This window comes from Protomyctophum parallelum (genome assembly GCF_964188405.1).
Source record: "Protomyctophum parallelum genome assembly, chromosome: 1".
Lineage (NCBI taxonomy): Eukaryota > Metazoa > Chordata > Actinopteri > Myctophiformes > Myctophidae > Protomyctophum > Protomyctophum parallelum.
In genome coordinates, this window is record NC_139697.1 from 24641717 (window position 1) to 24669557 (window position 27841).

Genomic DNA, 27841 nt, shown 5'->3' on the forward strand with positions numbered 1-27841 from the left:
AGTTCCATTCCCCTCCATCAGGTGCCCCGGCTGGCCAGGGGGAGGCAGTGTAGAGACCAGGATTACTGCATGTTTTTTGTGAGGGTACCTACCCTAGGGGACACGTGGAGAACATGCAACCTCCACACAGAAAGGCCCTTTCGCCAACCCCGCCTCGGGTATATGCACTGAATAAACTATTGCTTTAAGTGAAGACCATGTTGGCATGTTTGCATCTGTCCCAGTAGGTGTGCAAAAATACCTTTCTCTACTAAACTAACACTAAAATAATATTTTTTATCATTATGACGTTATTGTTACTATGAATCAACTGTAAACATTTTGTGTGAATGTAAAATAACACATTTCCTTCAATCGTCTGAATTTGTCTAGATCCTACTGGATCCTCTGTACAAGAGAAGAGCCAGGAAATGCACGAACAGGAGAACAAGGAGCTGCTGGGGGACCAGGATATCTTCCTCTTCGCCCCTGTACGTATCCTGAGTTTCAGTGGTTCTCAAAGTGGGGCCTCTCAGGGGTCCCTGACGAGTTACGGGTCTGTAACTCAGATCAGAGTTAACTTAAATGAACACTGAGGTTTTTATTGGGGTCCCAGAGATGCTTGGTGTTTCTGCTTCGACACCTGAAGTTCCCCACAGGGATCTATAAAGGTCTTTCCTGTCTTATCTTAGATTGAGGAGGAGGACAATGAGGAAGAGGAGCAGGGAGAGGAGAACGAGGAAGTGCAAATGGAGGAGATTTCTGCATCAGGAGATGCCGGGTTGCATCATGAGGAGGAGTGTCCTCCTCCTGACTGGACAGCTCCTGCTCCAAAACGCACCAGGCTCCACGTACGTAACACACACACACACACACACACACACACACACACACACACACACACACACACACACACACACACACACACACACACACACACACACACACACAGAGAGAGCCACAGCCACACACACACAAAACAACTTTTGTAACCGTGACCAGCTATACTTTACTTGAATAAATCTTGGAATAATCCCTTGAGGTTTATTCCAATACAGAATACAGAATGTGAATGTTCTTTTCTAATAAACACAGACAAAACAGGACTAAACTTAACTTAACTTAACATACAAGAATACATACAACAACAGCAGAACACAGAGTGGATCATTGATTACGTAATAGACGTGTTAGCGATATGTTATTAGTGATGAATAGTCAAAGCATAGACTGTTGGTTAGTCTCAAGGTGAGAGGACAGCGCAGTTTTAAACAGCCTAAAATAAGTTAATTACCGAATATGAATAGGTAAGTTATTCCAGTCAGTGGGAGCTTTAAACATGAAGGATTTGTTTTGCCAACTAAATTGGTCACCCTTGTTAGAACTTTAAAATAAATTAGTGTACACATTTATTTTTAAGTTTAAAGTTTGACGAACCATATCCAGTTTATCGATCGCCTAGCAACCGAAAGCTGGTGAATTCAGTGATGTAAAAAAAACAAAAAAAAACACAAGTCATCAAAGTTGTCCTTGGCAGTAAATGAGCCAGAGGGGTGTGCATGTGCATGCGCATTCTTTAATTTTATTCAACCATTCATTTAGCCACTGATGTACATGCCCACAATGCATTGTTATTTATTGTGTCTTTGTTTCTTCCAGTCACCAGAGCGGTCCTCTCATGATCCCCAGTCGTCAGAATCTAGTGCATCTCTGATGGGCTTCAAACTTAATGGAAGCCATATCTCACTGTGGCCTGTAGGTTAGTACGTTGAACAACCCAAACCTCTACCAAAGTGGTCTTGCCCTTTAATATATACAAAGACATTCTTGGCTTCTTGGATAGCCAAGAATGGTGTTTATGCCGATAATTATAATGTTTTCCCTCCTCTTTATGTATTCACTGTGTGTCCTCCAGGCTTTGGTGTACAGCTAAACCTGATGTCCAGAACTGGAGGCTCGGCCTGTGGTTTCACCTGCTTTAAGCTCAGCCCCATCACTACCAGTTCCACACCAGTGCACACCAGTAACTCCAAATCCACACCAGTACACCACTACAGCAATATCACACGAGTACACACCAGTAACTCCAAAACCACACCAGTGCACACCAGTAACTCCAAAACCACACCAGTACAACGCTACAGCAATCTCACACCAGTACACAATCCCAGCAAGCCCTTCACCTCTTCAACATCGCCCAAGACCGACAGCTTCCCTGTCATCACAGGTAATACTTACTTTTTATCAAACAGGTTTTTATTATTATTATAATGTCCTGTTCCCGTCTGAACATTCAGTAAACATAGATTGTGTGTGTGTGTGTGTGTGTGTGTGTGTGTGTGTGTGTGTGCGTGTGCGTGTGCGCGTGCGTGCGCGTGTGTGTTGTAGGGGTTGTGTCACTGTGTGGTTCTGCAGCAGAGGTGTTGAGCCGCCAGACTGTAAACTCATTTGATAAAGCTCCTTTGATGCGGACGACAGGTACACATTAAAGTCTGTTATTTTACTATGTGGTGGTATGTGCTGTTCCTCACGTGACATCAACATGATGCACTTGCATAATAAACAAAGGGTATGCAGTACAAAATTGACTTTCCGCTGTTTTTATACATTATTAGGGACTAGGGGTGTCAATTCTTCTTTTTTTTTTCTGGTTACAGTTACATGAGTTTTCACTACATGGTGTCTGTGATATGAAATGTAAGCTTACCCTAATCACAGTAAACATCATGTCTTCAGTCATTTTCAAGTTACTGTAGTCACTTCAGTTCAAGACTGGAGTAGATTGTGATGAAATCCTATGTATTGAATCGAGAATCATTTTGAATAGAAAATCGTTTTGGATTGAGAATCGTATCTCTCTCTCTTGCTTGCTTTCTCACTCTTTTATTGACACAGTTGGACTTGTATACAAATAAAAATCTAACTTATATAGCACTTCAAAGTCTAATAATATAAAGACAAAACGAATGAAAGCATTTAATGAGAGAAAGTTTTGTTTTTATATAATGTACGTACATACATACATACATACATACAGTATGTGCGTGTGTTGCGTTCTGACATGATGTCTCCTCTGGATGTGGTGTGTGGGCCATCAGCCAAGCAGGTGGTGAGAAGAAGCTGCATCGCTTCTCTACCTCCTTATCCTGTCCTCTCCAGCCCTCGTCCCCTGGCGGTCCAGCCCCAGACTCCGACCCCCAGTCGTCCCGAGGCACCCAGCCTCCACAACAAGCCCTCCCCTGAATCCCTCTTTTCTAGCCGTGGTCGTCTAATCAAACCCAAGGGACCCTTGGGTACGCCTGGGTTTCAAGTCAAGCCTCCTCATAAAGGTATGGAAGACTCGTCCTTCACTTCCTTAGAGCTCTGATAATTTTTTGCCTAAAGGTAGCTCTCTGCCGCATCGACACCAGCGGTGGTAAGTGTTGGAGTGTCTGGTGCCGATGCCGAAGATCACGCTTTTACTCTGAATCCGGGGAAAAACTGCGAAATATTTTGCTAGCTTACCTTGGTCTCGTTTCTATTATATCGCTAAATATTCCAAAGCATTCATATTTTGAGATGAGAGGCGGATGAGATCCTATCAGATCAAAACCACGGAGGGTGCCCTGGATTAGGAGAGACGAGGCATTCTTTCTGCTGCGCTAACAGCTAAGTGAATGCGACGCTAATATGAACGAAGAGCGAAGCATACGGTATTACGGTGGCCTTGGAGTTCCACTCAAAAATTAAAAAAGGAAAAATATTATTCTCTTGCCTGATTGAAGATGCACTAGGACGTGTACACACGTCATTGCAACCCGACGTGTGGACACGTCAAATGGACGGAACCTGTAAATGATACATCAGTAACTAACAAACAACAAACTCAATTCAGAGTGCTGACCTCAACTGAAATCCTGCCCATGTATTTATTTATATGTTAATATTGATATCTCATGTCATTAATATATATGCTGGTACAGAATTCATTATTTTTAAAGAAGGCTGCTTAATATTTAAGAGTTTGATGGGAAGGAGCTGAGTGTTTGTTTATTGCAGAAGCAAAGATTTGAGTTAAAATTTTTCACTGTGAAAGAATATAATATTCATAGATCATTAGAAAGCACTTTGTTTCTTGTCACACAATGACTGGCAGTGATTAACAGTGAGTGATTAATTAATTAATTAATTGAATCATAGCATAGCCCAATTGATCTGGATTAATCGAATCGTAACCCTCTGAGTCGATATGTAATCGCATCGCCAGATACCCGGCGATTTTCACCCCTAGTCGGAAGCCGATGAAGCAAGCTCGCTTGGCTTTCGACTGCCAAATAGCACCATAGCTTGTTGTTGGATAAATACTGTACATCAAATGGTACAGTAGGTAATGTTCAGCAGCATAGTATTGGTGTGTCTCTCAGGTGCAGTCTCACACACCTTCCAACCGACTGATCTGCCGGCTTTATTCCACTGCCAGTCCAGTCTGACGATCACTAGAAACACAGAATACACTGGTTCATTATGTGCTCTGTGTATTCAGTGTGATCTTAGATCCTCGCATGACCTGACGATACAATGATAGGATTCAGGTTGAATACCAGGCAACGGTAAAATCATGTTTTATGTTTTTTTGCTAACCCTCTATTCTGCGCTCTCCTCCAGGTCTTCGTGGCAAGGTCAGACCTCCAGACTGTACTGTGTGTCACTCTCGGTATATGAAGGTCCAATCTCTCCGAGGCTTTGTGTGTGTAAGTGAGGACTGCTTTAACTTCACATTACATCAACTAGTGCTGGTGCCCCTGGGGACTGATGGTATGGAAGTTGTATTACCGTGGTGACGAAGCAATGTGGTGGCTTGGCGATTTTAAAATGATCCACGGTGCGAGAGCGGGGTTTTTGTCAGTTAGCTGGATGTCCCTTGTCATCTGTCATATTTTGGCAGATCAAACGTGCCAAATTATTTTTGGACAAAATCTGTAGGAGTAGTAGCAAAATAAATTTTGAAGAAAATGTAATATGGCACAATAATAAATCATAAACAGGGCTGCACACAACTTTTTTGGTCTAGTACTCAGAGGAGCACCTGGAGGAGTTGCTTGGTGCTCCTAAAATGCGGCGACCCGTCTCGCCGGATGGATAAAAGAGGGATGAATAACTTATAGCAAAACAATATTTATTGGATGAGTGGGGAGTCAATGGAGGGTATTGCAACTCTAGATTTAGCCCTAGAATGGCTCTTGTTGTAGATTCATCCCATTATTAAAAATATATAAATTTGCTAAAATCTAGGTCTATATGTGTGGTCCAGCCCTATGGAATGCATATTATAATAAAAACAAGTTAACAACTTAATACTTCCTAAGGATAATATGAGCATCAAAGCAATATTTAGATTTGTTATTATTTTGTATTTAAATAACCAATCTACTAGCTCACAACGTGTTGCGACACGTTGTGAGCTTGCAGATCAGCTATTTTTTTAACATGCGACACATCGTACGGCGAAGCATACATCAGGCTTCCCTAGTTCCCTTTTGTTTTTAGCTGAGGCGACGTACGTAGTCAGACAGTCAGACACACATGGCTCCTCGGTGCAAAAATAAACAGTGTACACTACCCGACTTTACGATAATAAGGCACAGTATGTCGAGACACGGTGTTCATGTTGGGCAGCAGCAGTGCCAGTCCGCAATGCTTTAAACTCTTCCCACTCCACTATGTCGGAACTAAAACCTTAGTACCCGTAAAAAGTCGGTGGCCGGTGCCTAGGCTGTGAGAGACGCTAATATGGTTTCTGCCTCGGATTCGGGTTTTGAGACGGCATCGCACACGAGCAACCATGCTGCTCCAACAGCCGGAAAACAAACACAAGCACAGCGGCAAATGGGAAGAGTGCAAAGCATCCAAAGCATGCCCTTTTACACCGGGGACTACAGTAGTTTAGTTTGCTATCTGAAACGGAGAAGACGAAACTATTTGTGTAAGGTTTTCCTGTCAACCGCCCTCCGCCTCCTCCCAGGCTCCCAGCAGAAAGCAGCATAAATCCTCCCCCTTTTGAGTAAGGACGCGCTGTGATTGGGCCAGTAGCCACTTTGAGTTGCAGTCGGTGGAAAATGCTCTCGCCACAGAATTTACTAGTATTCTGGCCATAATAATCATTCTAGGCGGCCCCGGATGTTGGTACGCAGAAGCGCTTCCCGGCGCTTGATTGACAGCGCATTTTGAATTTTGACGACGCATGCGCGGTGGCGCACCACTTATGTGCAGCCCTGATCATAAAGCTTTATTTATATAGCAGCTTTCAAAACAGCGTTTACAAAGTGCTTTACAAAAACTAAAGTAAACAGCACACAAAACAGCAAAAAAAGGAAGAAAGAAAACAGCTAAATTTAATTCAGCTACAAACAAACAAACAATTTACGTACAAAATAGTAAGAAGCTAAAGCAGAAACAACAATAGATCAGGAGAAAGTGGTGGTGCTTGGGTGTCGGGTGATTTTAGGCTATTCCACTATGACGCGCATCCGCTTTCCATCTTGGATGCTAAAGCATAGCATCAATGCTAGCGAGCATTGATGAAAAAAAGAAAAAAAGCTTGCAAAGAAGAAGAAAAAAAGCTTGCAAAGGCGTGGCCTAAAACAGAAGCTAGTGTGGTTGGGTCAACACAAACGGTGCGGGCGGGGCCCTGGCAACTGTGAATAGCAACCGGAGTGGTTCCAAAAATGAAACACAGCAAGGCAATGTTATAACGATATCAAACGCCTTAAGACGAGCCTGCTCGTCATCTGTCCCCAGCGTCATTAATTTATAGGACAGTTATACTCGTCATACGGATCCAACCATTGGAAAAAGATGAGGGCAAATATTGAAAATCTTTCTTGGAATCTAGTCTGTTGTTGTTGTTACCCAGGGTAAGTTCCAATGAAAATGAATGGAAATTCACTAATAAACAAGACCGCCTTCAAACAAATATAGATTCAAGTTGTTTATTGTGACAGTTATATCCAATGACTGGAACATGTGTAAGCACAGAGGAGAGAGAACAGAATAAAAGCAGATCATTGTGTGGTCATTACTCATGTCCAGTGTTGTTCAAGTTACTTTTAAAAAGTAAAGAGTTATAGTTGCTTATCTAAAAAAGTAACTAGTTACTTTACTAGTTATTCAATTATGAAAGTAACTACTTTCAAGTTACTTTTCTTTACTTTAAAAAAATAATATAAAAAACGATTTAAAAGAAGGTTTTTTGTTCTGTCACAATGACTTCTTCTGCGACGTGCTTTGTTCAAGTTAGAGTGAGAAGCCATGTGGGCTCATGGGCTAGTATGAGAGCACAAACTGTAAACAGTACAATACAGAGAGCGCTCTCTCAGCAGTCAGCACAGAGACGACTAGACGCCTGTATGACAGATAGACTCACGGCGCTGCATGGGGAGACTTTTCACTTGGATCACATAAGTTGACATAATAACGCCATAATGCAGGTGACGCATGCACAATAACTATAACGCCGTTATGGAATGGGGAAATGTAAAGCGTTAGGTTACAAGTTACTGCAAAAAGTAGTTTAGTTAGGTAATGTAACGTGATGTAAGGGCGTTAGTTACAACACTGCTCATGTCATTTACGACAGTTACACTGCTCTTTGTTCCAAATCTTTCTTGAATAGGCTTTGACACTAATAGGGGATTCACACTGAGACGGACTGAATCCGTTTCATTGGAACCGTTTCCGAATACGGTTGCCTGGTCCCCGATGGCCATGATTCACATTGCCCGAGATTCAACAGCGCACCCGGGTACACTTGCATAACACACTTTAAACCTCCAGATGGCGGTTTGCTTGATGGCTGGCGTGCCCGGACACTGACCATCAACTCTGCGACATTGTCTCAAATAAATCCAGACACACTGCATTGCATTGCCTCTTTGGCTTTTTGCCGTTATACTACTTCACTGTCAGCCTGCCTGCTATTCACTGTGTCAGTCAGTTCTGTGCTCCAGTGTATTAGTTTGCTATGGATTCTACTTCAGCATTATTATAATTTTGTTTTACTTTGGAAACTGTGCCAAGCAAAGCCCAAGAGCCACGTGTAGTCCGCAGAATAAGATCAGCGCGTACTGCGGTGCTGCGCGTATACGCAGATTCAACAGGAGACGGGCGGCGTTGAGAAATGCGCTGGTGTTACGCGTCGTGCAGCGGCTGTGTTTTTTTTGTTGAGGCTTGGCTCGTCGACTAGAGATTATGTCACGTTCTTTAAAAAAAACCAGTCCACTTCCTTCTTTAGGTACGCATTCATTCACATTGGAACGATCCGTATCTGAATACACTTCAACGGTCCAGAGACCCGCCCCCCATGCGGTCCCGGGGACGGTTGGGCGATCCGCTCCCGGGAACGGTACGCATCATTCACACTACCACAACATCTACCAAGTGGTCCCGAGTGCGCACCCGGGACCATAGTGTGAATCCCCTATAAGAGTTGCCCACCTGCCCCTGGCAGGTAAATTAGACTTTCGGGCAGGTGGAGTTTGCTTTCAGGTTGCCCGACCGGGCAAGTGCGCGTTTGAGGGAGGACACACCTGAGACAGACCAGTCTTCTGGTCTGTGGAATGTAAAATAAGAGCACTGTTTACTTATAATGTTCTGTTTTCACTGACTATGTCTTCACTGTAAGTGTGAACCTATAGTCATATTCATAGCCAGTCATGTAGGTATTTGGCATACAAATTTAGGTATGTCTTTTTATCGTACAGTGGTAACAGTAATTCAAATATTTCATATCATTTTACAATGGACAATTTACTTTTCCAGCAAGTGGGCATGACTGATTTGACCAAAGCCATTTGCGCCTGTGCATAAATCCGGGCCTGAAAACAATTCTAGTGGAAACGGTACACATGCACACACACTCACTCATCATTCTTGTCATCTCCTCCACAGCTGTGCAGTATTGAGATCATCCGGTGTCTGAAGGATGCAAGGTTTAAAGGACATTTTAAGAAGAAACACAGAGCGCCCAGGTCAACTTCCCCTAGAACAGCCCTACAGACATCCAAGGTACTTTGAAAGTGAAGTCTATCTGTGTGTTTAACCGATGAAGAGTATTAACCCCCTTTAGACCTGATTCTACAAATGCCTTCTAAATCCTGACAGTTTTCTGAAAAACCTATGTTTCTATGTCAATGGTTCTCAAACTATTTAATGTCAAGGAATTATATGTATTTGGCCACCGACCCCATCTCAAAATATGTAGTTCCAGGGACCCCCGGAAACAAAGATTTGAGTTAAAAACGTTCGCTCTGAGCGAATATATATTCAAAGATTTGCGCCACATTTTCACGATTTTTCAAAAAATAGCAGATCTACAAGTTCATAGCACGATACTCTGTGCCGCGCTATGAGCTTCTAGATCTGCTATTTTTACTACACCAAAAGGGGAGTTCACGCCCAGAAGAGCTTGTGACTAAAGGATAACATTGGATCCATTGGAACACAGGTTTTTTTCCTCCATTTTCCTGACTAGCAGGAACAGTAACAGTTTTGGCCATGCAAGGCTTCTCCCCGACATTGACGATATTCTCAGATTAAAAAATCATGTACCTGTTTGTGTGTTTCAGACACGCGTGCCGAGCCTCCCTCCCATGTCCCCGGCACGTCGTCATCCCTCCGGTGTCACTCCTCCCATGCCGCACCTCTCTCCTGTGTCTCCTCTGCGCCAACAACACCTCCCTCCTCCTGTGTCCTCGTCTCCTTTCAGCTCCTCCTCCGCCAGCTCCACCTCCGCCAGCCCCCCCGTCGGGCTCCGCCAACACCTCCGTCCTCCCGCGTCGTCTTCTCCTCTCAGCTCCACCTCCGCCAGCTCCACCTCCGCCAGCCCCCCTGCCGCGCTCCACCCCTCTCCTCCTGCTCAGCAACTTGTCATCCTGGTCGAAGACTTCTTCTACGGCACCGACAAAGGCCAAAGCTCAATAACAATGGTCACGCAGTCGGATGGGACCAGGAAAACGGCCGGTCCCTACACATGTGATCACTGTCAAGCCTCGCTACAAGACAACACCAGGTAACACTGTAGTAACCGTACACAACAACATCAGGCAACACTGTTACACAGCACTACACGACATCAACATTTTATTTGTCACTGCTACTACAGGTACAAGAAGCTAAATGCAATTCTGTGTGGTCCAGAAAGAATTCAAAATAAATATGAAGAGGCCTTCAGCAGTCTGATAAAATTGAGAGAAGACGGCGGTAAAATAATTGTCTTCTCTTAACTACAAAAAATGTAGAAAAGAGACAAAGATGTCATTGCGGTACACGGCAATTATTATTGTGATCATGTTTTTAATACCATGAGTAGACATGCACCTACCTGGCCCGGGCGGTTAGCTCAACCGTCTGGGCACCTAGGCTGCTGAGCCAGCCTGACGGCGTGCCGCAGGTTCGACTCCCAATCCCGACGGCCTTTGCTGCGTGTCTTCCCCTTATCCCTCTCCCCATTTCCTGTCGGTCTATTCTCATCCTATCAATAAGGCAGAAAACGCCCCAAAAATGTCTTTAAAAAAACTGTATTTCCGTTAGACGTTTAGAGGGTCACACAGAAAGTGTAAAATCCATACATGTAACTCGCCCAAAACCATTGCATTTACTAGCTTTTGAATGTTCACACAGTCGGAAAGCACATCTTTCACTATACAGTGTCAAGTGTGCTCTGAATTTTCACATTTTTTACATTATGCATGCTCTGCTTCAAGGACTATTAGAAAGTTCACTTCTGAATGTGCCCTGTCTCTCTCTCTCTCTCTCTGTCCCAGCTTCATGTCCCACACGCAGCAGCACATAGAGAAAATGTATGGAGTGAATCACTGTCCTCACTGCTACAGAAACTTCCAAAATCCATTCAGACTGGAGCGCCACCTAGAGGTTCACAGCCCCAACAACACGGCATGTATGTACAAAACACTTTTATTCTTTTATTTTTACTACTTCACAATACTTGTCAAATTGGTTTTGCATGTGGCCCGTGGGTCCTATGTTGTTAACAATTGCCCCTGAAGCTACCCCCTGAAACTACTGTTTCACTGAAAAATGTGCATGAACTAGTGCAGTTCTTGCACTAGGTTCTCAACCTTTTAAGGCCAAGACTCCCCAAAATAATCATCACCACACACACACACACACCCCGATAAGCCCTTGGAATTGTTGAGGCATTACAGTTAGTTTGATTCAGTTCCACAGATATATATTGTGAAAATAGCCCATTTACAAGCTCACAGCAACCCCCCCTGGGGGTCCCAACCCTCAGGTTGAGAACCCCTGAACTAGTGATTGATAAATGTTTGTCCCTTCTCTCTCTCCGTCCACCCGCAGCCACATGTAAGATCTGTGAGCTGTCCTTTGGAAATGAAGCGGCTCTCCTTCACCACATGAAGTGCACACACAAACCCGGAGAGATGCCTTATATCTGTCAGGTACATGTGTTTTAATTGTATACCATTTTGTTTAACCCTATTTTGTACTTATTTGAGTGTGTGTGTGTGTGTGTGTGTGTGTGTGTGTGTGTGTGTGTGTGTGTGTGTGTGTGTGTGTGTGTGTGTGTGTGTGTGTGTGTGTGTGTGTGTGTGTGTGTGTGTGTGTGTTATTGCCTACCCACAGGATGCTTGTGTGTATGCTGTAAATGTGATACCTTTGTCATTTTATTTAACCCTGTGTGTGTGTGTGTGTGTGTGTGTGTGTGTGTGTGTTTGTTGGTGGGGGTTGGTTGCGTGTCTGCGTAGGTGTGTGAGTATCGTTCTTCGTTCTACCCGTCTGTTGTGCGTCACTTCAGAGAGGCTCATGTGAACACATGCTACCTGCTGTGTGTCTACTGCCTGAGAGTGTTCATGTCCAGAGCAGCCTACCAACAACACACTACCAGACACAAGGTACACACACACACACACACACACACACACACACACACACAGCAATCTGTGAGATGTTGGAGAAAACTAGGGGTTACGTATGTAACCAAAGTTCTATAACAGCGAGCAAGGCTGCTCACTATGGGGAGTTTGCGCCTCCTGGCGTAAACACAGAAGCATTTATATAAACTCACAGACACCTTTGGCTGGGACTTTAGACGTCATGACGTTGAAACCCCGCCCACCGGGGCACAGTATAACTGTGCGTCAACGTGCCTACGTCTTCATTCGATAACAATTGTTCTCTTCTCAAGCAATCAAGAAGGGAATCTTGGTGAGCAGCCTTGCTCGCTGTTATAGAACTTTGGTTACATACGTAACCCCTAGTTCTCATAATCAGCTTAGCAAGGCTGCTCACTATGGGAGAATTCATTAACTCCCTTATTGTCATCGCGAAGTCTGGACCCCTAGGGCCCGTACCTTTATCTGTGAGCAAAGGACCACAGCACGTCCCTCAACAGGACTACTGCACCCCATTGGGAAGGCCAATCAGACCTAAGTCTGCCATATGTGCCTAAGAGGGGCCGACGGAACAACCGTCTTAATGCCCTGGAGAAAACCAACGTCCCCCGTGGGGAACTAACTCTCTCCACTAAACGGAGGCCACTCCCAGGACCGCATGCGCCACTGGCGCCGCTGTCACATCCAGTCTTTAGAAGGTGGCAAAGGTGGAAGACGATGCCCAACTTGCAGCGGAACAAACATCCTGAACAGAGACCCCCCTACAGAGGGCCCAGGACGATGCCATACCCCTCGTGGAATGTGCCTTCAACCCTACGGGAGGCACCATATTCCCGCCAGAGTAGGCCCGCTCTATAGCCTCCACGATCCACTGGGAAAGCCTAATCTTTGAGATAGGCAGTCCCACAGTCTTGGGATCCCAGGAGACAAACAGTTGTGTAGTCTTCCTCGTCGCCTCAGTCCTGTCCAAATACAACCTCAATGCCCTCACCGGACAGAGGTTAGATAGATAGCTTTATTGTCATTCAGCAGATACATAAAATGCATAAGAGAACGAAATGTCGTTTCACTGGCTTTTAGTATGCTAGTTAAAAGAGCTAAAATACTATTAAAATCTAAAATCCACTTAAAAACAAATAAATTAAAAAGCACCATTAGTTCATTTGGAGACAAGATATTGCACAACAGGAGTCCTTATAGCAGCATATAGGGGGAAAGGTTAGGGGATATTGCACGTGTTCAAAAGTCTGATGGCTTGGGGGGAAAAAGCTCTTGGAGAATCTTGCTGTTTTACTCCCAATGCTTCGATACCTTCTGCCAAAAGGCAACAGAGTTAACAGTCCCTGGTGTGGGTGGGTGGGGTCAGGTTAGCCAAAGCTAATAATAACGCTGTCTTCAGCGACAATAGCTTCATACTCAACTCCTCCAAGGGCTCAAACGGCGGCCGGGACAGAGTCCAAAACCAAAGCAAGGTCCCACGAGGGGACCAGAGACTTGGTCACCGGATGAAGGTGGCTAGCCCCCTTCATGAACTGGCGCACCAGCGGGAGCTGGCCCACCGTCTTGTCCTCAAACCCGATGTGGCAGGCTGAGATAGCAGCCAGGTACACCTTGACACTACTAAAGGCTCTGCCTTTGTCCAAGAGGTCCTGGAGGAACGACAGAACGACCCTTACTGGTGCTTGAAATGGCACAACTTGAGCTGGTGAACACCAGTCTTCAAACAACCGCCATCTCATATCATAAGCATCCCTGGTCGACTGCGCCCTCGCACACTGAATAGTGTCGATGACGCTCTGGGGAAGACCCTCCGCGCCAAGATTCAACCTCTCACGGGCCAAGCCCAGAGGTCTAGATCTTCCGGCCGTGGGTGGAATATCTCGCCTCCCGCCTGGGTCAATAGGTCTCTGCGCAACGGAAGCTGCCATGGCCGACCGTACAAGAGAGGGACTATGTCTGACCTCCAAGAGTCCTCACCCACTCCAGCGTGGGAAGGATGAGAGACAATGGGGGAAACGCGTAAAGTAGGCCCTGGGGCCAACGGTGCGCCAAGGCATCCAAACCTAGCGGAGCCGTCCCTGCTATGGAGAAGAACAGAGGACACTTGCTGTTCTCTTCCGACGCAAACAGATCCACTTGTGGCTCGCCGAACCTCTCCCACATCTGCCTGGCCACTGTTTTGTGCAGTGACCAAGCCGCATAGAGGTATCGGCCCCTGGACAACAGATCCCGTGTTCTGGAGTCCCGGAACGTGGGAGGCTCTGACCGAAAGAAGGTGCTCGTCGCACCATAACGTCAGTCTGTGTGCTAGCGCATGCAGTTTGGTGGACCGTAGGCCCCCCTGCTTGTTCATATAGCACATCGTTGTTGTGTTGTCCGTCCTGACGAGGACATGGAAACCGCTGATGAACTGTTCGAAATGCTGCAACGCCAACATTACCGCCATCAGCTCCAGGTAATTTATGTGGGCAGACTTGATGCTGCCACTCCATACACCCCTGGCTGTCCTGCCTTCGTGGGTGGCACCCCACCCAGACAGGCTGGCATCCGTCGTGAGTACTTTCCGGGATACGACCATCCCCATAATCACGCCTTCTGAGAGGAATTGAGCGCCTCTCCACTGACGTAATGCCTCGAAGCAACCCACCGATACGTTCACGAGATGATGACAACGGTGTTGTCCTACACCCAGTGACTGCATCCACCTCTGAAATGGTCTCATGTACAATCTGCCTAGCCGAACAACGGATATTGCAGAGGCCATGAGACCCGCCAACCTCTGACAGGTTCGGAACGGGACCCTGTTGCCCGTCCGAAACAACGCCAGACATGATTGAAAAGAGCGGATCCTCTCATCGGATAGACGCCCTGTGAAAGACACTGCGTTCAACGTTATGCCTATGTAATCTATTGATTGCGTCGGCACTAACACGCTCTTGGTGTAATTTATGCTGAAACCCAGAGACGTCAAGTGATCTACCACCCAGTCTGTGTGTAGTCGCAGTGTCGACGCTGAGTCCGCATAAATCAGCCAGTCGTCCACGTACATCACTATCCGAACGCCCCGCTGACGCAGCGGGGCGACGGCTGCCTGTGTACACTTCACAAAAGTCCTTGGACTTAGTGACAATCCGAACGGAAGGACCAGATATTCGTATATCTGTCCCTTGAAGCCGAACCGCAGGAATTTTCTGTGTGGTGGGTAGATGGGAATGTGGAAATACGCGTCTCTGAGATCGAGAGTTGTATACCAGTCCCCCCGACGCATCATGCACAGCAGAGCCTTGCTCGTGAGCATTTTGAAGCGAAACACTTTCAAATAGCCGTTCAGAGCACGTAGGTCTAGAATGGGCCGCATGCCCCCCCCTTTCTTCTTCACGAGAAAGTAGCGGGAGTAAAACCCGGTGTTGCTCTGCTCCATGGACACCACACGTATAGCCTTCTTCTCCAACAGAGACGTTATCTCGTCCTGGAGAACCTCGGCTGCCTGACCACTCCCTTGCGAGAACAGAACGCTCCCACAAGTGGGAGGTCTTCTGGCAAACTGTAGTTTGTAACCCTTCGAGATGGTGTTCAACACCCAAGGATGAACACCACAACGATTCCACTCCTGTAGACACAGCGCCAGAGGGGTTGAAGCCAGCTCCGAACCTTTTTGTGGTAGAGCGGCGCCCCTTATGGTCAGAACCTGGGCCTGGGGCCTCTTTCCTGCAATATGGACCTGGCGCTCTGGTGCTGTGTCCACGGCAGTTACACTTGCATTTCGGCCGACAGCCACGGGCCTCCTTGAAGGCCCGGGCTGCTGGCCCATTCCCTTGAGTAGAGAACACTGCTTTATTAAGAAAAGTGGTGGCACAGAAAACACTGGAGAGACATTCATTTTCGAAAGACAAGTCCTCTTCCTGTCCACACCAAGAGCGTTCGGCATGAGGCCCGTGGCCACTATGCTGCGCTTCAGAGAAACTCGGGGAAGGGTGGGGGAGACAGTGTCCGATGTCTCCCTGTGGGGCAGGTCCGGTCATTTCGCCTTCCCGCCAGGTGGCCCTCCTTTCCTGGCCCCATTGCGGGGGCCGCCGGCCGGAGAAGCCGAGGGGCGCCTGGGCCTGTCGGCCTTCTTGCGGCTGCGAGGTGGGCGGGAAGATGAGGACGCCGCTGACGGAGCCCTCTGAGCGTCGGGGACCTTGAAGGTGCTCCTCCTGGACCTGGAACGATCGTCCCTGTCCTTGGTGCACTCGTAGGTCGGCCTGTAGGGTTGAGCCTGCTTGGGCCGTGCTCCAGACGCCGGGAGACAGGCGCCGATGACCTCCGTGTCAGTCTTCGTCTGTCCGTCGCGGGAGCGCATCTCCTCGAGCATGGACGCGAAGAGTGTCGAAGTAGAGACTTTTTGTTTCAATGGATTGCGTCCCACTTTGGGGGACAGCTCCAGCCACCTGGCCCTCTCGAGGACCAGAAGTCTCGCCATGGTTCCGCCCACCATCTCCGCCTGGGCCTGAGTGAGACGGAGGAGCTCAAGGTGCAGGCGCCTCAACTCAGCCATGTGTTCGGGGGTAGGCTCGTCTCCCGCCTCCAGCAGGACACGAGACGCTGACCCTTGCAGAAGGGTCGTGGCGTTCAGTGCCCTGGCCGCAGTTGAGGCGCACTTGTAGGCAGCCTTATTAACTTTGGAGTCGTCCTTGTCCGCAGGCAAGGAGAAGTCCGGGTCCTCGTGGAAGACGTTGGGGTTGATACCCATGAGCCAGCCGGCGAAGGACTTGTCCATTGGAGGCATGGCCTCGAGGCCCGCCTGCCGTTGTTCCGCGCAGTCCAGCAGCTTCATGCCTCCACTCAGGGAGGTGGAAGCAGAGTAAGGCTGTCTCCAGGACACCATGAGGGATTTCAGGAACCCGTCATCGAGGGGGATCTCAGCCTTGGTCTGGGGCTTCACTGGGTTGCCCTGAATCCTCTTGCGAAACTGTTCGCATAGGGTGTCTTTAGCCACCAGAGGTTCAAGACTGGCCTGCCAGACCAGACCACAGCGGATAGTGGCCTTCTTGAACAGATCGACTATGTCAGTGTGTCATAGTGGAGCTGCGGTTCAGCTGGAGCAGCTGGAGCCGTTGGAGCTGCAGCGGTGTCGGCCGGTGCAACTTCAGCAGCATCTGGTGCTGCAATGGGGGCGGCGACGACGGCCGCTTGAGCGGCCTTGACGACTGGAGGCGGCTCTGCCACCTCGGCGTCGCTCTCGTTGCTGCTCTCTCCATCACCCTCCTCCTCGTCAGAGGTGTAGGAAGATGCTGAGTCCTGAGATGAGGACTCCCCGGAGTCCATCTCAGCGTCGTCCTCTCTGGGAGCCTGCACCAAGCCTGCGTTGTCATCCACAAGAATGACAACGTCAGGGGCGTCGGGGAGTGTAGTGTCCATGTCAGCGGACCACTGCCTGGCTCCTTGTTTCAGAGCGGTGTTGTAGGCCCTCTGTGCAATAGATGTTGCAATGGTGTGGGCCGCCTCCTCAGGAGTGGCTCCACGCTTTCTCTCTGCATCGTAGGTCTCCTGTACTGCAGCCCGGGCTGCCTCACCGGGGGTCGGGGCTCCGATTAAGAGGCTTGGAGAGTAGCGGTTAGGGTCAGCTGCCTCCCTGGAGGCTTCCTGACGCTGGGCCTCGTCCTCTCTCCCCCGTGCGTGGGCGTCCCGCTGGGTCCGATATGCCCTGTGGGCGCGCTTCAGTCTGCTACGCTTCAGCATGTCGGAGAAGGCAAAGAAATGTGGGCATCGCTCTGGGTTCTCCACCGCCTCCACAGCATGGCCATAACCCAGGCAGTAAAGACACTCGTCGTGCTTGTCGTCGTGGGCGAGCAGGCCCCTGCATGACTTGCAGGCCCTCTGCAGGCACTGGCTGTCAGCGTCCGCTAGGGCGCGACGGCGTCGACGACGGGCCTTGGTCGAGGACTCAGACTTCTTACAAAGCTAAGATGCACGTGGAAGCAATAAACAAGGCAAGAGGGGGCCGAGTTAGTAGGCAGCCACGTTTAAGTGGAAGCTAGGACAGAGCTATCACTAGCTGCTGTGAGAGACCGTCACTTTTTCTTGTAATGCCAAGATACACGTGGACAAACAAACCACAAAAAAGGCTCGCTGGTTATAGAACTCCGGTTACACACGTAACCTCCAATTCTAATAATCAGTTTCACAAGGCTGCATGCTTGTTAGGGAGCCGAGTTGGTAGGTAGTCACGTTAAAGTGAGGGCTAGGACAGAGCTATTGCTGGCTGCTGTGAAAGACCGTCACTTTATGTGGAGACTTAAAGGTATATTCAGTGATTTCACTCAAAAAACCATAGGTTTCGTTTTTGGCTGTGGGACCCAGCCTTTCGTCCAATCAGGATAGAGAGTCAAAAACGAAACCTAAGGTTTTTTGACCCCCAGGGGTTAACTGGGGACAGGGAGGAACTCTTTATATGGTCAGCACACTCTATAGTAGAGAGGATTATCACAACAAAACAAAAAAATAAGTGATATTTGAATTAAGTGAAATCACTGAATATACCTTTAAAACAGGGCCGTCGCCAGCCACTGTAGAAAACGCCACGTGCGTGTGGAAGCTGAGAAAGGGCTATTGCTAGCCGTTATCAAAGACCGTCACACAACGTGGAAGCTAAACAGTATTATTACTATATGCTGCTCAGGTTACCATTCCGTCGAGGGTTCAGAAAAACCGCGGGACGTGTGTGTGTCGGCTAGAGCGGGCTATTTCTAGCCACCGCTAACGCCGCCACACGTGTGGAAGCTAACAAAGGGTTGTGCACCGTTTCGAGCCCGTCACACGTTCGTAGACCTTGAGGCCAACGAAAGTTTGTGTGGAAGCAAAAACTGGCTGTGGCTAGCCGCGTTACAGACCGTCACACAGGTAATTTAAGAAGCCAGCTAGGGCCGTAGGGCCACTACACAGAGCTAAATTACCACTAAGTTAGTTTTAACTCAGTAAGAAAGCGTGCTTACCGACTTTCTTCTTCTCGAAGCCTCTGGGAAAAGTAGTGTCCGCGGTACCGAGAAGGCTTCTCGTCCTTTGTGGAAATAAATCAGATACTAATCCGTAAGGGAGACTTCGCAGCGCTGTGTTCACACATGAGAAGAAACAATCGAATGAAGACGTAGGCACGTTGACGCACAGTTATATTGTGCCCCGGTGGGCGGGGTTTCAACGTCATGACGTCTAAAGTCCCAGCCAAAGGTGTCTGTGAGTTTATATAAATGCTTCTGTGTTTACGCCAGGGGGCGCAAACTCCCCATAGTGAGCAGCCTTGCTAAGCTGATTATGAGAACTTGTGGGTTTGAAATGTATTTGGGCTGCACGACATTAGAAAAACATTGTTGAATATTGCGATGACGATATGACTTCAAGTTGAAGTTTGAATAAGTTTCATCTTTTCTTTTGCGGCTAGCATAACAATGAAATGCTTACTGTATGCACACACTGGGAAACAATGAAAGAGGAAGAAAGAAATATATTACTGTATATGTTTATACAGACACACGTAGTTTTTACTGAAAACATTTCACCTGACTACTGAATTGACAATGAATATATACCACCAAAGCAGAAATACAGTTTCTCTACTGCTCCCCTTAACACACTGAGTGCCACCTGGTGGACAAAATGGGTGCCACGTGATCAAGGGCATTTTTGTACTATGAAGCCGTCCTGTTGTTGCAATCTTGGATGCTAGCAGTAACGGCATCAATGCTAGCTAGCGAAAGTCAGGCCAATCCTCTAGAAAACTCCGATGTTCCCATCTCGATCACCGGATAATCAGCGTCGTAAGAGAAAAGAGCGTACAAAGGCCACGGCTAAATCAGAAGCTAATGGCTATGGAGCAACGGAAACAGTGCGGGCGGCGGCCTAGCAGCCATGTCTAGGCACCGGAGCCATTCCAAAAATGAAACACAGCGAGGTTTTCTTATTAGCGATATCAAACACCTTAAGACACTGGCACTCCACTGTTACGTTCTTAGCTTACTCATGTTTCATGATAACTACTTTTTATGTATGTGATGTATGCCATGCTTTTTGTTCATGCCTAATGTAAATGGCTCTGGATTAAGAGCGTCTGCCAAATGCCTAAATTGTAAATTGTACTTGTCATGAGCGCCCTGTGTAATACATTTATAGGACGAGTATAACTGTGATTAGCACCGAATGTGAAATGTCTTCTAATCCCAAACAAAAAACCTGGATTTTGGAAATGTACCGTGCATGTTGATATTGCATTCACGATACATTTTTATTATTGTGCAGCCCTATTGAAAAGTAACGTGTGTGTGTGTGTGTGTGTGTGTGTGTGTGTGTGTGTGTGTGTGTGTGTGTGTGTGTGTGTGTGTGTGTGTGTGTGTGTGTGTGTGTGTGTGTGTGTGTGTGTGTGTGTGTGTGTGTGTGTGTGTGTGTGTGTGTGTGTGTGTGTGTGTGTGTGTGTGTGTGTGTGTGCGTGCGCGCGCGTATCCAGAGGAAGTATGTGTACAGCTGTAATAAGTGCCGGCTCCTCTTCCTGCTTGCCAGAGACAGAAAGCTCCACAAACAGTGTTGTCATATAACTCACATCAGACCTCGCCAGCTGATTGGACTGAAACCAGGAACCAGGGTAACTACAGTGCACCACTTAGAACGCCCATTCTACGGATGCCTTCTAAATCAGTAGTTTGCACACTTTCAAGATTTTTCAAAAAAAGGGTCCTGGTTTTAACTGGTTAAAGACCCCATGACACAACCACAAGTTATCTTTGATTCTATATGATTCCTGTAAAACGGTAAGCTAGGGCAGGACATACAGTATCACAGATTTGATTGCTGTTTACAGTAGCCCCAATTGGATGACGTTATTTGTGACAGCCTGAACCTCTTGTGCTAGGGACTCGAGGGGAAAAACTAAATAAATAATACAATGACAAAAAATAGTTTTTGTCATTTTTAGGCAGATACTGCATACTGTATACACAGTGTGTCCAGTGACGCACAAGAGATATATGATAAACATATTGAGTTTGATGTCATAACACCTTTAACCCTAGAGCAGAGTTGGTTTATCAGATTCCCAAGGGCTCCACATTAAATGTCTTTAAAATATATGATTGCCAAGCTCCAGATGTGTGTATCACGTCAAGTGATTAATACATTTATCAACATCATCATCATCTGTTATTATTATTATTATTATTATTATTATTATTATTAAAAAAAAATTTGCGGCTTACGCCTTTTATTGATTTTTGAAGGGACAGACAGTAGGCTGACAGGAAACGGGAGAGAGATGGGGGGATGACATGCAGTAAAGGCCGTGTCGGGTCCGGGAGTCGAACCCGTGGCACACTGCGACTGGATTACCAGTCCGGTGCCCAGACCGTTACGCTACGGCCTGGGCCATCATCTGTTATTATTAAATGTACTTTATAAGTAAAGTGGAATCACTGTCTGTCTGTCTCTGTTTTTGTGTTCAGGTAACAGTAAGGTCACTGTCAGCAGAGACTGTTAAAGATGAGACGGACAAATATCTGGTCCCTTCCCCTGAGGTATGTCTGTCTGTCTGTCTGTAATAATAATAATTGCGAACGCAGTGATTGCGAATGCAATGAGCACTAACTATAGAAGCTGGCCTAAACTGTCTGTGTGTCACGCTGTAATACCACCGGCCCGCCACCAGATGGCGCAACTGTATCACACACACACACACACACATGCACACACACACACACACACACAAAACAAAGAAAAGAAAAAAGTTTGTAATTTATTCTAATTGTTGTATTTGCAATTCACGAGCTGCGTTCGCTTCCCGCGTTCGTGCATCTTACTTGTAATAATAAAGTGTGTTGTGTTGTGTTGTGTTGTGTAGCAGGTGTCACATGGTCATGGATCTTCTCAACATCTTGACGACACAGAACCTCCAGTGATTATTCTCGATGATGATGATGACAGGTATGATCTCCATTCTCTTGGGATTTTCTTCAAGAAGAAAATGTTATTGTCCCGACAATGTAGGAGGCCACAACGTGGTTCCACTATACTACCTGACACTACTACATTTTTTTAATCATTGCTGACTTTTTGTTGACTTTTAAGGCCTGACCGCACCAATGCAACTAGTCGCAACTTCTTGCTGCAAAACCGTTTTAAGGCCAGACCAATGCAATTCCTTGCAACTGCCATTGTGGCAGATAATGGTTTTTTGCATTTATTCTTAAAAATAGCCGAATTAGCTGATCTACACACCAACAATGCGACACATTTTGAGCGTTTTACCTGCTTTAAAAGTATACCACAATCACGTGCTCACTGAACTCTAGTAATAGCCTATTAAACAATTAGGTGTACCTTTTTATATTGTTTTTTTTATGTATTGTGTTTTCTTTTTACAGCAACGATGCCACTGACACCGATGCCACCTCGCAACACACAACTAGGTACGTGCGGTATCCAGTATCCACGGTAAAATGTATACTATGGATGGAACGATATGAAAGTTACATGTTACGATTATTGTGGCAAAAATTATTGTGATTAATTATTTGTTTATTATGTTTAAACCTTAAAATGCCACTTTTGTTAACCACTTAAATCCCCAGTGTCCCGATTCCGGGGTGAAGGTTCACCAAAATTTTACGTTGAGCGTACTAAATCAAATGAAGTATAGAGGGTTTTTAGTGATTTCACTTAATTCAAATATCACTTCTTTTTTTGTTTTGTTGTGATAATCCTCCCTACTCTGACCATATAAGGAGTTCCTCCCTGTCCCCAGTTAACCCCTGGGGGTCAAAAAACCTTAGGTTTCATTTTTGGCTAGGTGGCCCAGCCTTCATCCAATCAGGACAGAGAGAGCGGGGCCTTCCGCCAATCATGATCGAGCGGGGGCGGGCCTTGGTGTGTGTGCTGTTGGCCTGTCGCGTGGCCTGTAGTGCGTGTATGTCACATCTTGTTACCGGGGTGGACCAGGATGTTTTCCAAATCACCCAAATCACTGAATGCTCCTTTAAATCTCAGCGATATGATTGTCAATTGTCTACTGTATACCTTCTCCAAGCCTACTTCAAAGAACAGAGTTCTTATGACTGGTTTGCCGCTCTGTCTCAAAGCCACTTTGAATTAAATGTACTTTTATTTGATTTATAACGCATTTAAAGAGTCTTTGTTTTTTGTCGTTTCATGCCTTATTTAGACAGGAGAGTGCAATTAAACAGGAAACCCAGGGCGTAGAGATTGCAATCAAACAGGAAACCCAGGGAGGAGAGAGGACAGACCTGGAAGATGCCTCAGAGCCCTCGCTACTGTCAACAAGCACATGGTCAGTGCATTGGCTTTATAGATGATGGCCAGGGGGATCCTTGACATCAAAAAGTTTAATTTGCCTTTTCATAACTATTTCATGTGTTTATTATCGCCCTTTTTCTCTCCCTCTCCTGTGCGTGCGTGTGTGTGTGTGTGTGTGTGTGTGTGCATTTGCACGCACACAGCTGTATAGAGTGTCAGCATGCTGTGTCAAACGGTCGGAGTCATTTCGTGTCTGGAGTGAGGTGCAGGTTGTGTACATACACCACCTACTGCTTCAGAGCCTACGCCAACCACATGATGAGGTAACAACCAAGACAACACAGCACCACCATCAACACTTAAAGCCTAACGTATGCACCTTGTTTAGCCTAATTTACGCTCCATCTGTGTCACATCGCAGGCTGTCAACGGATTAGCTGCTCGTGGCGGAACGTTAAGCTTTATTATTGATATCTATTTTTTCATTATTATTTTGGCTTGGCCTTTCTTTCTTTAGCGATCCTAGACCGGGTTGCGCAACCGCGTTGCCGTCCACCTCCCATTATACAGTCTGACTAAAAATGTGCAATGTTCGGAGGTCTTTGCTGATTATCCGGTGGTCTAGATGGAAACATTGGCGCTTTCTAGACCAAGGATGGCTATATTTTGGCTCGCTAGCATTGACGCTATTTATTTAGCATTAACATGGACGCCCAAAACAGGATGTGGGGAAGGCTTGTTCAGCATTGAAATGGCCTCGGCAGCGCTCGGCAGTCTGAGGTTGGCTGTGCGTCCAGTGTTTAACCAGAAGTCATAGTAGTAGTAATATGAGAACTTTTCACCTTTATTTCACAGCTCTGTCACACTTCTAGAACACTGTTTCCCAAACAGTGGGTCATGGACAGATTTTTGTCCCCCCCCCCCCCCCCTACTTTTCTTTTAAGGGCAAGGCATTTTTCTAAATAAAATTAAAACAATTTAAAGAAATTCCTTTCAATTCCTCCTTCTACAAGCTTCTACAACGTGTTGCTGAGGGCTTGTAGAGTTTTCACTAGTCTGGGTCCCCGGGGAGACGTCACATTTCTCTTTTGGGTCACAGGCTAAAAGGTTCGGGAACCATTGTTCTACATTCTAGAAGACACTTGTCACCATTCACCAACCCTCTAAAAGAGTCTGCTTGTATTGGCAATGTGAATAATTCAAATTTGTAATGATTTGATTGATTGATTGAATACTTTATTCAACTAATTGACATAAAGAAAATGATATACAGTATATATATTTTAATGATAGACTAAATTGATTAGTCTGGTTAACCACCACTTAAGCTTTCCTTTTGTATTTCTTTGTACAACAGTGTAACACAGAAATGGTGTAAACGACGCTGTATGAGCTTGTAGATCTCTATTTTTTTAGGGCCGGGACTTTAACGTGTTTTAATTACGATTAATGAATTACAGAAAAATGATTGTGTTCAAAATATTGACGCATTTAATCGCACTCTTGATCGTTTAGAAAATAGCAGATCTACAAGCTCACAATGCATCGCATCGTGGACCCGATTTCTTATTTCTCTCACACACCAGAGAATGTAGTGGACTCCATCACAGACAACGGCCTTCAAGCCTTTAAACGCAGAGCTCACAGATATCTCCTGACCACCCCTCACACTGGCTGTTGAGCTGCTGTGAACCATTTGATTGGCCAATGGATATGTATCTTATCTTACGTGGCTATTGTTCACAATCGCATCGAAAAAAATAATAATCTGGCAACACTGCTCACAGGCACAGACCATGCACAGCCAGGTTTGCTCTGACGCTGTCTCGTTGGAGAGAGCAGGACAGTTGTCAAATAAATTGTGTGCTGTCATATTCCCGACCTTAAAATAATGTAACAACGTGCGTTCCGTATCAGTTAGTTATAGGACTCGTCTTTTTGCTTCCAAATAGGGAAAAGTGGATTGCGGATTGCTATATGCTATTTTAACATTCCCTGCCAAGGACGTCATTTGATGTAACTTTTTTTGAAAGCCCAGACTGTCAACAATGTAATTTGAATCCCACGCTGAGACTTATCTTTTTCCTATTCCTCATATTTCTCTTTTTTTCATGACCGCTCCAAGAACCCCACCTTCATAGTACAGAGTACATCATTTGCCTCTTCATCTTTCTATGAACCTTGTATATATATATCCTTTTATATTTTGTATTTTCTTTTTATAGCAACCATAGGACTGAGGAGACCAGCTCAAACTACTCAACTATGTACCGGTCGTATCCACGGTAATTATTCTACCATTGTGTTTGTACACCCATCCATCCATCCATCCATCCATCCATCCATTCATTCATTCATTTATTTATTTGACCAGAGTTAGCTATAAGCTAATTTACATCTGTAGTCCCTGAACAGGCTCTTAAAATGACGATAAAACTATTCATACAAAAACACATACAATACAATAGTAACAATACAACACAGGATAATTATAAACATTGTACAGGGCACAGAACAACCGTAGTGAAGTGAGAGATGACACCAGTGAAGGAATAGAGCTGATAATTACACATGATTACAGATTTGATTTGTTTTTAGCCACCTCTTCAGGTTGAATTTGAAAGTCAAATAGTTGGAGGTCTCTCTTACTTCTGTAGGTGAGACTGTTCCAGTGATGGGAGGCTCTAACAGAGAAGACTGTTTTACCAAACACACTACGGTACTTCACAGTCCTCTCTGGTAGTTGCCCTGGTTATTCTGGCACCACTGTCCCTTCGACCTATGAACTGTTACAGTGTAACAAGTCCATTTAAGATCTTTGAAAATTAGACAAGAATCTGCAAAATGTTTAAAGCTGTCCAAATTAAATAATTTGTAGAAGGAGGAGAGGACACTGGAGCAGCACAGATTTGTCAGATTTGTCTGTGACCAGGTTGTGAAAAAATCATAGCATGCATGAAGAGTTTAGCTGCATCTGTTGTTAGATATGGTCTTATGTGTCTGAAATTTGATTAATTAAGGGACCAAGAAGACACGCAGTGACTTTGGTCACTTCTTGTTTTTGTAGTTTTTTTTCTTCTCCTTCTTCTCCTTCCGCCAAAAATAGCTGTTCTGACTGAACCGTGCAGTCGCTTTTCGTGAAACTCGGTAATCTGGTAGAGGGCCATGCCAAACGGTGACTATGTGAAGCCCATGACCATTGGCCAAATGGTGGCGCTATAGCACTGAAATTGAAAATTAAGTTGAAAATGCAAACTTTGAATGTGCATATCTAATGAACTGTTTGACCGTTGGAAATGACACTTTGATACACATATGTGTCTCCTCATGCCGAACAACTTCCATATTCTGACTTTTGACCTCTGACCTTTAGATTACCCGCCATTTTGAATTATATGAAAACCATTAAAAATCTATCTTCTCCCAGGATCTTTGATCAAAATGCACAAAAACGTCTACACTTGAACTTTGTACTTATACGAACAAAAAATCGTAACAGATTTCTTTTAAGTGAAAAAATGAAGTTTTTATGAGCCAATAAAGAAATTCTGTCTTGTGAAACCTCTCATGCAACCAATACGTCTTCCAAATACGGTTGGCAGAGCTAATACCTATACTGCATGTTACTGTATAGAATGAGTCAACTGACAGAGTCTGCTTAGCTCAGTCGGTAGAGCTCTCACCTTTGGACCACAGGGTCACTGGTTCAAATCCGGGTAGTGACAACTCAGCCTGTGATTCTTATTTGTGCATATTGTTCTCTCTCTCTCTCTGTCTATCTCTATATCTCTATCTCTCTATCTCTCTCTCTCTCTCTAATAGAGATACTAGTAACTGTAATAGAGTAATAAGTCTAATAGTGTAATAGTGTAATAAGTGTAATAGTAGTGCAATAGTGTAATAGTGAAATTGTGTATTAAGTCTAAATTTGTAATAGTGTAATAAGTATATTTAGTGTAATAGTGTAATAAGTGTAATAGTAGTGTAATAGTGTAATAAGTGTAATAGTAGTGCAATAGTGTAATAGTGAAATTGTGTATTAAGTCTAAATTTGTAATAGTGTAATAAGTGTAATAGTAGTGTAATAGTGTAATAAGTGTAATAGTAGTGTATTTAGTGTAATAGTGTAATAGTAGTGTAATATAATTGTAATAGTAGTGTAATAAGTGTAATAGTGTAATAGTAGTGTAATAGTGTAATAAGTCTAATAGTGTAATAGTGTAATAGTAGTGTAATAGTGTAATAAGTGTAATAGTAGTGTAATAGTGTAATAGTGTAATATTGTAATAAGTCTAATAGTGTAATAGTGTAATAGTGTAATAGTGTAATAAGTGTAATAGTGTAATAGTGTAATAGTAGTGTAATAGTGTAATAAGTGTAATAGTGTAATAGTAGTGTAATAGTGTAATAAGTGTAATAGTGTAATAAGTGTAATAATAGTAATAGTGTAATAGTAGTGTAATAGTGTAATAAGTCTAATAGTGTAATAGTGTAATAGTAGTGTAATAGTGTAATAAGTCTAATAGTGTAATAGTGTAATAGTAGTGTAATAGTGTAATAAGTGTATTTAGTGTAATAGTGTAATAGTGTAATAGTGTAATATTAGTGAATTAGTGTAATAGTAGTGTAATAGTGTAATAGTAGTGTAATAGTGTAATAAGTCTAATAGTGTAATAGTAGTG

General features: G+C 45.2%; 1 protein-coding gene across 1 annotated transcript in view; it reads left to right on the plus strand.

Annotated features, from left to right (window-relative positions):
- The window catches only part of pogza (pogo transposable element derived with ZNF domain a), a 43500-nt gene that overhangs the window by 3432 nt on the left and 12227 nt on the right, over positions 1–27841 (plus strand). Inside the window, exons 3-19 of the mRNA XM_083772022.1 lie at positions 373–470; positions 672–830; positions 1639–1738; positions 1895–2206; positions 2368–2457; positions 3078–3308; positions 4624–4709; positions 8905–9021; positions 9582–10024; positions 10779–10912; positions 11335–11435; positions 11742–11888; positions 20365–20499; positions 21353–21424; positions 21751–21830; positions 23363–23482; positions 25385–25444. Of these exons, the coding sequence (XP_083628148.1) occupies positions 373–470; positions 672–830; positions 1639–1738; positions 1895–2206; positions 2368–2457; positions 3078–3308; positions 4624–4709; positions 8905–9021; positions 9582–10024; positions 10779–10912; positions 11335–11435; positions 11742–11888; positions 20365–20499; positions 21353–21424; positions 21751–21830; positions 23363–23482; positions 25385–25444 (2485 nt within the window). The remainder of the gene's footprint in view (positions 1–372; positions 471–671; positions 831–1638; positions 1739–1894; positions 2207–2367; positions 2458–3077; positions 3309–4623; positions 4710–8904; positions 9022–9581; positions 10025–10778; positions 10913–11334; positions 11436–11741; positions 11889–20364; positions 20500–21352; positions 21425–21750; positions 21831–23362; positions 23483–25384; positions 25445–27841) is intronic.